Source organism: Ranitomeya variabilis, chromosome 1 (genome assembly GCF_051348905.1).
Source record: "Ranitomeya variabilis isolate aRanVar5 chromosome 1, aRanVar5.hap1, whole genome shotgun sequence".
Lineage (NCBI taxonomy): Eukaryota > Metazoa > Chordata > Amphibia > Anura > Dendrobatidae > Ranitomeya > Ranitomeya variabilis.
Window position 1 is genome coordinate 345,212,200 of NC_135232.1, and position 13,528 is coordinate 345,225,727.

Genomic DNA, 13,528 nt, shown 5'->3' on the forward strand with positions numbered 1-13,528 from the left:
CGAGTTTACTACAGAGATAATGGAGCAGAATGGAGTTTACTACATAGATAATGGAGCAGAACTGACCTTACTAGAGAGATATAGGAGCAGAACGGAGCTTACTACAGAGATTTGGGAGCAGAACCGAGCTTACTACAAAGACATGGGAGCAGAAAAGAGCTTACTACTTTGATATTGGAGAGGAACTGAGCTTACTACTACAGAGATTGGGGAGCAGAACTGAGCTTACTACAGAAATATGGGAGCAGACCTGAGCTTACTACAGAGATTTGGGAGCAGAACTGAGCTTACTACAGAGATAAGCGAGCAGAACCAAGCTTACTACAGAGATAATGGAGCAGAACAGAGTTTATTACAGAGATAAGGGAGCAGAACAGAGCTTACTACAGAATAATGAAGCAGAACCGAATTTACTACAGAGATAATGGAGCAGAATGGAGTTTACTACATAGATAAGGGGGCAGAACTGACCTTACCAGAGAGATATAGGAGCAGAACAGAGCTTACTACAGAGATTTGGGAGCAGAACCGAGCTTACTACAGAGACATGGGAGCAAAAAAGAGCTTACTACTTTAATATTGGAAAGGAACTGAGCTTACTACTACAGAGATAAGGGAGCAGAAATGAGCTTACTCCACAGAGAAGGGAGCAAAGCTGAGCTTACTACAGAGATAATGGAGCAGAACGGAGTTTACTACAGTGATAAGGGAGCAGAACAGAGCTTACTACAGATGTAAGGGAGCAGAACTGAGCTTACTACAGAGATATGGGAGCAGAACCAAGCTTACTACAGAGACATGGGAGCAGAACAGAGCTTACTACAGAGATAAGTGACCAGAACCAAGCTTACTACAGAGATAATGGAGCAGAACCGAGTTTACTACAGAGATAAGGGAGCAGAACAGAGCTTACTACAGAGATATGGGAGAAGAACCAAGCTTACTACAGAGTTAAGGGAGCAGAACAGAACTTACTACAGAGCTGTGGGAGAAGAACCGAGCTTACTACAGAGCTGTGGGAGAAGAACCGAGCTTACTACAGAGATAAGGGAGCTGAATCAAGCTTACAACAGAAATATGGGAGCAGAACCGAGCTTGCTACAGAGATATGGGACCAGAATCGAGCTTACTACAGAGATATGGGAATATAATCAAACTCCAAGAAATGACATGGGTCCCATGTTACAAAACTCTAAATCCTAGTGAATGTCTAGCTATACTCATGTAAATTACAGGACAGTGAACGTATACTCCCGATACAATTTAGAAACAAACAAAAAATGGAGTTCCATACAATGTAGTAAAATCAGATGAAAAATACTTTATTGCACATAATGAAAGAGTACACAAAATGACACAAAAGACATGTAGACTAGAATACAAACAAGGAAAAAGACCCTAGTAAAAAGCACATGGGTCCAAGGCATCAAAAAACATATACTGTATATTGATAATATCATCATGGTATTAATACAAGGCACTGATCGTTTATACAATTAAATATGATGTCAGCCACATGTATTAATGACAGGTTTAAATTTCATATAATCCTATGGTATAAACCACTATACAATGAAACTGCACGGTTCATAATAGATTTCCTAAGCTGCCATAGTGACAGTGTTTTGCCCTCAAAAGGAAAAAACAAAGTGCCCTTAATAGCAAAGTTGCTTAACCATGATAAAAAGTGACTTAGTGCCTGGGACCCCGGTCCACCCTCTAACGCACGTTTCGCGTAGGCTTTATCAAAGAGGGAGATATGGGAGTAGAACTGAGCTTACTACAGAGATAAGGGAGCAGAACAGAGCTTACTAAGTCTACTACATATATACAGGAACAGAACCAAGCTTACGGCAGGCAAATGGTACCAGAATCTAGAATACTACATCTATACAGTACCAGAATCAAGCTTACTGTTTATATATGGTACCATAACTGAGCTTACTTACAAACATACATATATCTCTAGAAACACTCACAAGTAAACAGACAGTACGGCAGGGACACTGCTAGGGTTCTAAAAGATCAGGGGTCCAAGCCCCAAAGTGTATGTCTCCCCATCTAACCCCCCTATAACCATTTAAAAGAGCATTTATACATATATAATTACAGTATACCACTGTTAACCAAAAACATTCAATGCAAAGACCAATATTATCAAAACTACTACTATAAAAGACCAAAACAATAAAACTACTCAATGTCCACCACCATCACCACTACACAGCGAATACATAATATAATATGACCAGAGACCAATCACACCACTGTAAGGATACTTGCAGGTGCGTAGGATGCAGTGACACACAGGAGGCAGAGCAAAGGTTAACAGGTTCTTTTTGTCAAACAGTAATAGTACAAGCAGGGGGGTAAAAGATATGAACTTGCTGAAGGGAAGTCAATTTGCAAAAGACAATAACAGATTAACTTATCAGTCTCTGGACGCTTGAGGAAGATGGCTGGAAGATCCCTCCGCAGCGCCGCAGGTGGCGCGAGATGTCTCCGACCCGGTCCCGCAGAAGGGCGATGCACTGTCTCCTTGCGATGATGAATCCTCCGGATCCTTCGGCATGTGATCTCCTGATCTGGGCACACGGTGGGGTAGAGATGATAGTTGGCGGCACAGTGGAAGAAGCAGAAAGTTCAGAAGACAAGGCAGCAGAAGAAGCCCACAGTCCCGCAGACACAGCCACAGGCACGGGTCGGTCCTTAGCGAGCACCGCAAGGATGGGACTAAGCGGGGCCTCCGCGGTGGTGAGCGGAACCAAGGTTTGCACTCTATCCTGATCACTATCCGATGCGGATGTCTCAAGGGGCTGAGGGTAGAATGTGTCGGCAGTCTTGCTACCCAGGGATATAGGCACAGCTAGCTGGTGTGGGTCCGTCGAGAGGGAGTCAACCGTCTCACTGATCACAAGCTCGTTCCCCGTCAAGTGTCCTGTCTTCCCACTTAGACTGCTATTTATGTCAGACCCGCCCCCACCAGTCAGGTGTCCTAAGCTGCTCCAGTCAGAAATCTCTTCCCCCCATTGTGGTGACAGCCCTGACAGTTACAGCCCAGACACGCAAGAGAGACCGTTAGCTTGGCTCTCCTCCCTACACCACCATACACCTTCTACTACATAATGACTGAAACAAATTTAGCTGTTACTAAATACAAAAAGAAAAAAAAGACTACTAAAAAGAGTAATATTACCACCTTACTGTAACTATATGTGGGTAATATGTTGGCAGATTGGTAGATTTGGGTCGTTCACTTTTCCCATCTTTCCTTCTCACCCAGACCTCCATTACCACTTCTCCAGACACAACTCATTTGCACAGATTACAACAAAAACACATTTGACTTCTCACATTTCTAGTGATGTCTCCATCTATTCCCAACCTACAAAAACTCCCCACTCTGTGTGCACCTGAGGCATAGAATACTGACCCCAATATTTAAAAACTGTGTCATTACTATGATTACTCCCTCCCCAAAAAATTAAAGTGTCCCATATAAAGTATTAATACCCCCACTGTGCAAAGGCCTGTATGCTCCTTTGAAGGATATAATATCCCATGTGTCCCCTTCCAGCAACAAATACCCTTGAGTGTCCATTTCAAGTTAACAATGTCCCCACCCAAAAAAAATTACTGGAACCTGAGTGCCCCTATCAAAACTATTAATGTCCCCATTTATAACAAATAATGTCCTGAGTGCCCACACAGCTCTGCATATACAGAGCCCTCAATATACACAGCCCTCAATGCACAATATGGTGGTCCCCAAAGCCCTTTATTATGCATTGAGGACCTCATAGCTCCCCATATTGTAAAATTGTTACATAGCCCCTATATACAATGTGATGTCCCAATTGCCCCGTATATAGAGTATGATGCGCCCCACTACCCCCCTGTATATAGTATCATTGTCACCACTGCCCCTATATATGGCCCCAGTTTTCACCACATATATAGTATGATGGCCCTGGTTCTCCCATATATATAGTATAATGGACTCAGTTCCCCCACATATAGTATGATGACCCCATGGGCAGCCAGTACAGTATAATGCACCCCCATAGGCAGCCTGTATAGCATAATGCACCCCCATTAGGCAGCCATTATAGTATAATATAGTATAATGCACCGCCATAGGCAGCCAGTACAGTATAATGCACCCCCATTAGGCAGCCAGTATAGTATAATGCACCCCCATTAGGCAGCCTGCATAGTATAATGCACCCCCATAAGCAGCCAGTACAGTATAATGCACCCCCATTAGGCAGCCAGTATAGTATAATGCACCCTCATTAGGCAGCCAGTACAGTATAATGCACCCCCATTAGGCAGCCACAACAGTATAATGCACCCCCATAGGCAGCAAGTACAGTATAATGCACCCCCATTAGGCAGCCAGTATAGTATAATGCACCCCCATAGGCTGCCAGTATAGTATAATACACCCCCATTAGGCAGCGACTACAGTATAATGCACCCCTATAGGCAGCCACTGCAGTATAATGCACTCCCATAGGCAGCCAGTACAGTATAATGCACCCTCATTAGGCAGCCAGTACAGTATAATGCACCCCCATTAGGCAGCCTGCATAGGATAATGCACCCCCATAGGCAGCCAGTACAGTATAATGCACCCCCATAGACAGCCAGTACAGTATAATGCACCCTATAGGCATCCAGTACAGTATAATGCACCCCCATTAGGCAGCCAATACAGTATAATGCACCCCCATTAAGCAGCCTGTATAGTATAATGCACCTCCATTAGGCAGCCAGTACAGTTTAATGCACCCCCATAGGCAGCCAGCACAGTATAATGCATCATTAGGCAGCCAGGTCAGTATATTGTACCCCCCATATGCACCCTGTATAGTATAATGCACCCCCATAGGCCACCTGTATAGTATAATGCACCCCCATTAGGCAGCCAGTACAGTATAATGCACCCCGATAGACAGCCAGTATAGTATAATGCACTCCCATAGGCAGCCAGTATAGTATAATGCACCCCCATAGGCAGCCAGTAGTTTAATGCAGAACCCGTTAGGCAGCCAGTATTGTATAATGCACCCCCATTAAGCAGCCAGTATAGTCTCCTCCTTGTTCCCGCAGTGCTCTGAGCGCCTGCACATCTCCGGACCGTGGGCTCCGAATACTGACATCATCGCGACCCCTAGTCAGTGTCGCTGACGTCAGACACTGACAGGGGGATGATGGGAGAGGGAGTGGTAATGATCACTTTCTCATCAATGCGGTCAGCTGTGTCATCTAGCTGATACAGTTGACCCTGCGATGATGAGCGGGAGACCCACTGCTGGCACTGGGCCCCCCACCGCCTCCTCCAGGGGCCCCATAGCGGCCAGGTGGCAGTGAAGGGAGATTGATTCTCCATACTCTGCCACAGAATGTAACTGTATTGGGGCAATGTGCTCGCCGATACAGTTACATAGGCGGCCGGCCCTGCACAGCTACTGGGGTAGCAGCCCGGGGGGGCTTTTGCCTCCCTGCCACCCGGCCCAGCCCGCCCCTGCTCATGGCTGTACTAGCTCAAAAGGGTGCTTCTACTCAATACTGAGCAAAGGGTCTGAATACTTATGACCATGTGATAGTTCAGTTTTTCTTTTTTAATAAATTTGCAAAAATTAAATTTCTGTTTTTTTCAGTCAAGATGGCATGCAGAGTGTGCATTAATGTGAAAAAAATGAACTTTTTTGAATTTACCAAATGGCAGTCATGAAACAAAGAATGAAAATTTTAAAGGGGTCTGAATTCTTTCCGTACCCACATAGCAACACATAGCAACATCCAGGCTGCACATTTGATAAAGCTCATGGAACACCTGCTTTTGCAGCACACAAAATTCTTTAGGGGTTGTCCACTACTTGGACAACCCCTTCTCATTTCCCATGTTTGGCCACGTTAAAATAAAAACACCTATAATCACTTCCCATTCTGGTGTCATTTTAGCGATGCCGGCACTCCCGTTCCTGGGGCTCACATGAAGTTGCATGAGCTCTGCGCCCAATCAGCACCGGTGTTACTGTCCATACTTTAGACGTTTAAGTAATCAAGAGGAAGTGAGTGGCCAGTCGCAACCCTCAGTTCCTCTTGATTAGTTATACTTCTGAAGGCGGGGACAGTGACTCGGGACTGATTGGGCGCAGAGCTCATGTGATGTAACAACCTCATGTGAGCCCCGGGAACGCGGGTGCCAGCAGCCCTGAGAATGCAAGTAATGACCCTGCTGGAATGGCGCCGACACAGGAGGTGAGTATAGGTGTTTTTATTTTAACAGGGCCAAACATGGGAAACTGCTAAGACAACCCATTTAATCAACTCCCCTTCTCAGCTATATGCTAAAAAGGGAAGCAGAAGATACTCTCATTTCTGCTCTAGGCCAATTTTGTTTTCACGCTTGCAATACCTTAGACCAGTGTTCCCCAACTCCATTGCTCATGACCCACCAACAAATAATGTTTTCAGGATTTCTTTAGCATTCCGCAGGTAATAATTCCATGACTTGTGCAATACTAAGTGATAAGGAAATCCTGACACATGGTCTGCTGGTGGCTTATGGGGAATGGCGTTGGGGAACACTGCCCTGGACTATCCGTGCCGTTGACATTATTGCCTTCACTACTCTAGACTAGGGTTGTTACCATTATCCTCTGTATTGGATCAGTAAGAATGTTTGCTTGTAGTAGTCACTTTTCTACAGTAGTCCACAAACAGTTTTTATTCTTCACAGAAGCAAAATTTTATCATATCAGGAGGTTCGGAAATTTCATAAACTCTCCCGATTTAACTAGATGCAGTATGCCACAGTATTTCAGAGAATGACATACCTGGCTGCAATCGTGACAGGTGCCCTTAAATAAGCTCGAGTAAGGTCACTGGATGTACTCTGGGATCATGTGTGCCTTTGTTCATTTGTAACTTATTAAATATGTCTATATATAACTTGACAATGCTTTGCATAAGATATGTGCGCTGCTGATGAATCTGTCACATAAATCAATGGTTTGAAAACTAGCGCACCCTTCTTTTGACATTAATAAAATGTCATCCATTGAGTTTTTGTATTTACATGAGATTAGTTATTAACTTTTATGTTATATTTTTGCATATACAAGACCATATACTGTTTACATATGAGCCAACTTTCCTCCAACATACATATTAGTTATATGCACAGTTTATGGTGCTCGATCTGGTCAAACTAAAGGTTTGTCCTATAATTTTTCATATTCTCTTAAGAAAATAATAAATATATAATTATAAAAAAAAAAATTCTTACCTTAAAATCACTATTTCAAGAATTAGTGTAAACAAAATAGAAAATTTCCGAAGAACTGTAAACATCGGCAAGCTACGAAGACAAAAGTACATAGGAAGAAATGTAATACATTTTTAGCTAAATTCTATTTTCACAGCTATTCATGCTGCACATAATGTTAATGTCAAAATAAGCCAATACAAGTTACAATATGTCAGTACTCAGACATCATAACTATTTAACCCTATGTCTGACTAAACACATTTTCATTTTTTTCTTTTTGCTTGTACATGCGGTTTACAGAGCTGTTAAAACATTTCTTGATTGCATATTCAAGTAATTTTTACATCATTTATTTGTGATGCATGGGGCTTCATTTTTATGTCACGTCATATGCTCCCTTTTTATCTTTTGCTTATATCAGTGGTAAAATAAAGTACGGTAAATAAGTGTCTGTTTTTCCCTTTCATTTTTTTAAATGACTACAAAGAATTACTAAAATATTCTTCACAAGGAGAAACGTTACCCCTTGGATCCCGGTCAGACGCCTCTCACACAGCCAAAACAGATCTCACACTTTGCACTGATGAGGAGCAGAACCCTGAAACACATGTCTGCAAATTGAGATTCTGGTTTGGCTTTTATCCTTAGACATGTGGCAAGTCTCTTTAAAGGGTTGATATTGACTTTCAGGATTGCTGCTTCCAATAGGTGGCACTGGAGTTCTAGTATATACTTCCTCTCTGAAGAGGCAATTTGCATATTTAACTTCCCATAGGAGCATTGCAAGGCTTAAACGTCTCCTCACATTGGCATGCCAGGCTTGGCATGTCACTTTCCACAAGGAGAAATGTTACCCCTTGGATCCCTTAAAATACATTTAAAAATTTGTTCCCCATTCTGTAACAAATACTGTTATAAATCGGACATCATTTATTTTTATTTAATTTATTTTACACATTTTGCCTCCTATAAGGTCTTTGGTGCCATTAAAATATTGAAATAGCAGAGCTGTCATGGTTTCCTATGACCCAGCAGCTCCTGTTCCCTCCTTGTACACATGACCACTGTGTGTGGAGGCGGAAGCGCTGTCTCCGTTCATATTACTGCACACACAACGATTGTTTGGCACTGGGTATACATAGATCAATAAGGCACAGACAGTGGGAACTGTCAGAGACAGCCACATCCCCGATCCCGCAGCTATATGACTACTGCTTTAGAACGTCACTACAATTAGGAGCGGGGGCATCCGGATCTTTAAAGTCAATGGATGGTCCAGCAAGTGTTAATGAGTAACCGACATTTTACGTTTTTTCATTTTCTATAAATTAATTGTACACGTGACAATAAGCAACTTTGTAATATATCTTATCAGAGGAATTTGCTTTCCCCCCTCTTGGGTTCATATTTATTTTTCCATTCATGGGTAAATTCTGTATTCAGTGAATAGATATTTTCCCATTCCTGAGATAAGAGATGACAGTAGGTGCTTCTAATATTCTATGAAGGGAGAGGGGGAAAATGGGAGTTATAATCAGACACAAGCACTCTGCTACAAATTCTCCTAAATAGACAACTTTATGCGCCCCAACTGTCATCTCAGTAATGGGAAAATCTGTGTTAATTGAAAACAGATTTTATGCATGAATTGAGAATTTTGAGAATGAAAGAGCAGTCCTGGAGGAGAAAGAACTGGATTTCTCTCATTAGATATATTACATAGTGGCTTATTTTTATCTGTACTATTAGTTTATGTGGAAATAATACAAATAAAATGATGGCTACTCTTTAAATGCATTTTCAGTAGACTTTCAATCCTGGCGCAACGTGGAATGTTTACTCTTCTTCAAAAGTAAATGTTTAGTCGGTATTTCATTTGCTAATGCCCTCTGTAAGTGACATGTTTGATATACCTGATTTTGTGAAAAGATCGCCTGAACTGAATTTCCTGAATTATCTTGTTTGTGCACTCAGGGCACTGACAAGGAAATTACACTCCTCCACCATTGCAATTATCTGGCCAAACCTGTAAAGGCAACATTTCTGGCTATTGTATGAGGGCATGCTTGCAGCATAATAGCTGGTTTAATGGCTTAAAGTGATTTCTGTATTTGGTCTTCAAGTCATAACTTGTCCGGTAAAGATTCAGAATTAAAAAAATTATATTATCATCAGTTTCTTTTCAACACTCTAGTTGCTTCTGGGCACTAACCGCCAAAGCAACCATTAGAAACACAATCCTGAGAAAGTGCCAACTGGTAAAATCAGAGCTGAGCATGGTCACTTGATGGCTGGGAAAATATAAGGGGTTGTCCTCCACTTTGTTGTTGATTAACTACTTTATACTCAGGACTAGTGATGAGCGAGTATACTCGTTACTCGAGATTTCCAGAGCACGCTCAGGTGGTCTCCGAGTATTTATGACTGCTCGGAGATTAAGTTTTCATCGCGGCAGCTGAATGATTTACAGCTACTATCCAGCTTGATTACATGTGGGGATTCCCTAGCAACCAGGCAACCCCCACCTGTACTCAGGCTGGGTAGTAGCTGTAAATCATTCATCTGCGGAGATGAAAACTAAATCTCCGAACATTAACAAATACTCAGAGATCACCCTAGCAACGAGTATATTCGCTCATCACTACTCAGGATAGGTGACTAGCAACAAATTGGTGAGGTCAGACAGGCTCGGACTGGCCCACAGGGGAACAGGAGAATCCCCCGGTAGGCCCCTGTGAAGGAGTGCTTATGAGCAGTGTTATTGCACTTGATTCACTATTTGCAGAAAAGGGTATCATACAATTATGCAGTAAACAAGCTAAGTAAATTAACATTACATAGTTGGAGCAGCCCCCAAACGCAGGACGGCGGGGTACTCGGTACCGGGTCTATTGGTTCTGAGGATGTCACCGTGGCCAGACCCGGTCCGTGGTCCTGCTAAGGGGAGCCCAATAAAAGGTGTAGGTGGTGGTGTAGGTCGCAGTAAATGACAAGGACACAGGGTTGCAGTCTCTTTACCTCTTTACTGAAGGCTTCAGCATCCGCAATCCAGAGCACTACTAACAGGGCTGGCTGAGACCGGCCGGTCCAAAGGCACATCCAGAGTTCCCTTTGCAGGTGGAAATCAGTGCCTACCTACCAGCGCCTGTGTGTTGTAGTACTTCCCTGCTGAGCACCACGGGATAGTCCTCACAACTGTCGTGTATGTTTCCGTTCTTTCTCTCCGTCCTCCAGATGATATGGATAGGACGCACCCGTATGACGGGGTAGGGCTGGAGTTATTTTATAGGGACCCTAGAGACGCCCCTCTCCCTCAATTGCCTCCGTTGTCTTTGTTAGGTGTAAAGGTGAGACAGACAACCTAAAGTTAACTGCCCGGCTGTAGTTTAAAGTAATGCGTAGAGTCTCTTACTTCCTCGGCGTTCCGGCCGCCGGCTACGCGCCTCAGAAGGATGTTGCTGATCTTAGGGCACGACTCCTTCTGGTTCTATCTCCTTTGTGCTGTGATCCCGTTTCTCACTTCTCCACAATATGCTTCGCTTCGTGTCCTTTCTTAGGAGTCTGCCGCTATAAGGCACAGGCACGGCTCCGTAATGATCTGTCCTTTCCTAGGGCTCTGCCAGGATCCCACCCCTGACAGGTCCTCTCTCGAGCTCTCCCCAGCTCCTTTCTCCCTAACATCCTATCCAACCCCCAGTTTTAACCAAGTGTGAGGAGTGGCCTAGTAGATAGGGCCTTTTGCTCCCCCTAGCGGCCGGAGTGTGAAGTGTAATGTGTGTCTGTGATACCTGGTCAGGTGAACTCCTTTAGTGCCATCAGACATACCATCACTCCCCTTAGTGGCGGAGCGACAGTACTGCAATGACCAGGACTCTGGGGCGCTGCATACAGTAGAACCAAAATTAAATTTACATACTTTGGTCAGCTCATTTTTGCATGCATCTGAACAGTGGGCCCTGTGAGGCAGTGAGGGTGATCATATGTGAGGGTCGGTATGTGTCCCCCAGGATGCGAAAGGAGTCATATTAAATACTGCTAGAATGCATTGCAGTAATAGGCATAGCTGTGCCTGCAGTGCAAAATAAAAGTAAGTCTGGACCTGGTCTAGTTATTTGACCAAGGCAATGTTTAGGAAAACCTGTTAAGGACTTTTATTTTTGGAGCGATCTACAGGATGGTAGTGGGGCTGTTTGCTCCCTCCATACCGGGTCTTGCAAGTGGCCCATTGCCACAGATTCCATTTAAAAACTCTGCAGAAAAGGGTTGGGTGTGTCAGTCTTGGTTTGCAAACTGCAGAGCAGGTGGCTCTGCAACATCAGGCTCGTGTGAGGTAACACGAGCCAAGGGAAGCAAAACGCCTAGCACTCTCCCAGCGAGACACGGCGGTGCAGTCAGCCATGGCAACCAGTCTTGGATACGGACTGTCTTGATGCCCTGGCTGCGATCCGGAGGAGACCATTTGTTTTCCAGTTGTAAGTTTCTTTGGACATTAAAAGACATTTGCTTTGCACTTTTATGTGGTCCCTGCCTATCTGTTGCACTGCACCAACCCCGCTGCACTACAGCCGAATTGCAGCGGTCATGCCTATAGTAAAAGAGGGTCACTCCAGTGTTTGCTTGTCAAGCCATAAGTGACTTTTCATTGTAAGTGTAGGAGAGCCAGAATGAAGCTCTTATAGACTTACAGGACATTGAGAGCTTGTGACCATTAGCTGTGACTACCGAACAGTCAGGAGATACGGTCACAGGATGACGGAATCGGACTGGAGCAGTGCCGGGGGCACGGAACAAGGATTATTGATACCACTCCAGTGGCAAAAATGCTAGCGTGCTGCTTTATCAATTGGGTAGAAAAAACAGCAACAATATTGCTGCCATCTCTATTGCTGGCCAGGTACCTAACAGTACACTTCTCAATACTCTGAGCAGCCACTTCTATAGTAGTGTAGAAGGACGGGCTTCAGATTAAAGTATTGAAGCATTTTCCCTCTTTTCTAATCACCAATATGCATGTTCTGGCCGCCCCTCATTGTAGTTCACATAAAAAAAAAAACTAAATCGAATAATACAAACAGGACAACTGTTACACTAGAGATCAAAACCACGTTGTATTTCTGTCAGAGGAAAGCAACAGATAGGAGTTCTGCATTTAAAATAGTCGAGAAGCCAATTTTTATTTTACACACACATATAATTAAAGTTTTATATTTTTTTCTTTTTTGGGGGGCAAGCTATATATTACACATTTGGATTCCATTTCCCAGATGCTTATTTGTCCTTAAACAAGAGTTAAAATAGAAACACAAAGAGTGAAGTGCAATGACTTTGTCATGTCAACAAGAGAAAGCAGTATGATATGTTAGCAAATAAAGTCTATTGGGACTGACAACTTCCAGAGATTCCGCCATCGGCCATGTGAACAGCACTGAATGGAAATGAGATTTCTATGGAGTTGATGTTGTAAATAGTGATGAGTGAGTGTGCTGGGATAAGGTGTTATCGGAGCTGCTCGTGGGCTAATAGTGTATCTTCGGCGTGCTTGAATACTATGTTCAAGTCCCCGCGCCTGCATGTCTCGAGGCTGTTCGACAGCCGCAACTCATGTAGAGATTGCCTAACAAACAGGTAGTCCCTGCATGTGTTGCGGCTGTAGAACTGCCGTGAGACATGCAGTCAATGCGCAACATATTATTCGAGCACGCCGAAGACACTCTATTAGCACATGAGAATGTTCAGGTAACACCTTATCCGAGCACGCACGCTCATCACTAGTTGTAATGCTTATGACTAGGTATTTCATATTTGACAAACCCTACATGACTTTACATACATAAAAGCACAAATGAAATATTTTTCTTACCTTAGTTTCTGGGTGCTTGATAATCCCGTTAAATGATTACCAATGTATAAAAAAGGCAAAGGAAATAACTACAAACAGAAAGAAGTGACATTGGATGTAAAAAGTTGCTTCCATTAAGCCAAATTAGCTACTGGTCTGTTAGAGCTAATAAAAGCTTTGGTTTCCTTGTACATTTGTACTCTTCTAGATTTCATCATGAACAGTGGCAGATAGTTGTTTAGATTTCTGCTAATGTCTATGAGTGCATCATCAGCATATCTGTATCGAAACTTCAACTATATTATCATATATTACTCAAATTTGCATGGGGATTTCGCTCTTTTCATTACAACAGCTGAAATCCTTAACAATAGAAAAGCTGCAGAATTGAAAATCGATAGCATGCC

At 43.3% G+C, this 13,528-nt stretch overlaps 1 protein-coding gene across 1 annotated transcript in view; it reads right to left on the reverse strand.

The window, feature by feature from the left end:
• Positions 1-13,528, reverse strand: part of SLC35D2 (solute carrier family 35 member D2) — a 186,289-nt gene that overhangs the window by 139,783 nt on the left and 32,978 nt on the right. Inside the window, exons 4-5 of the mRNA XM_077299652.1 lie at positions 13,143-13,210; positions 7,301-7,372 (exon numbers count right to left, since the gene is read on the reverse strand). Coding sequence (XP_077155767.1) covers positions 7,301-7,372; positions 13,143-13,210 — 140 coding nt within the window. The remainder of the gene's footprint in view (positions 1-7,300; positions 7,373-13,142; positions 13,211-13,528) is intronic.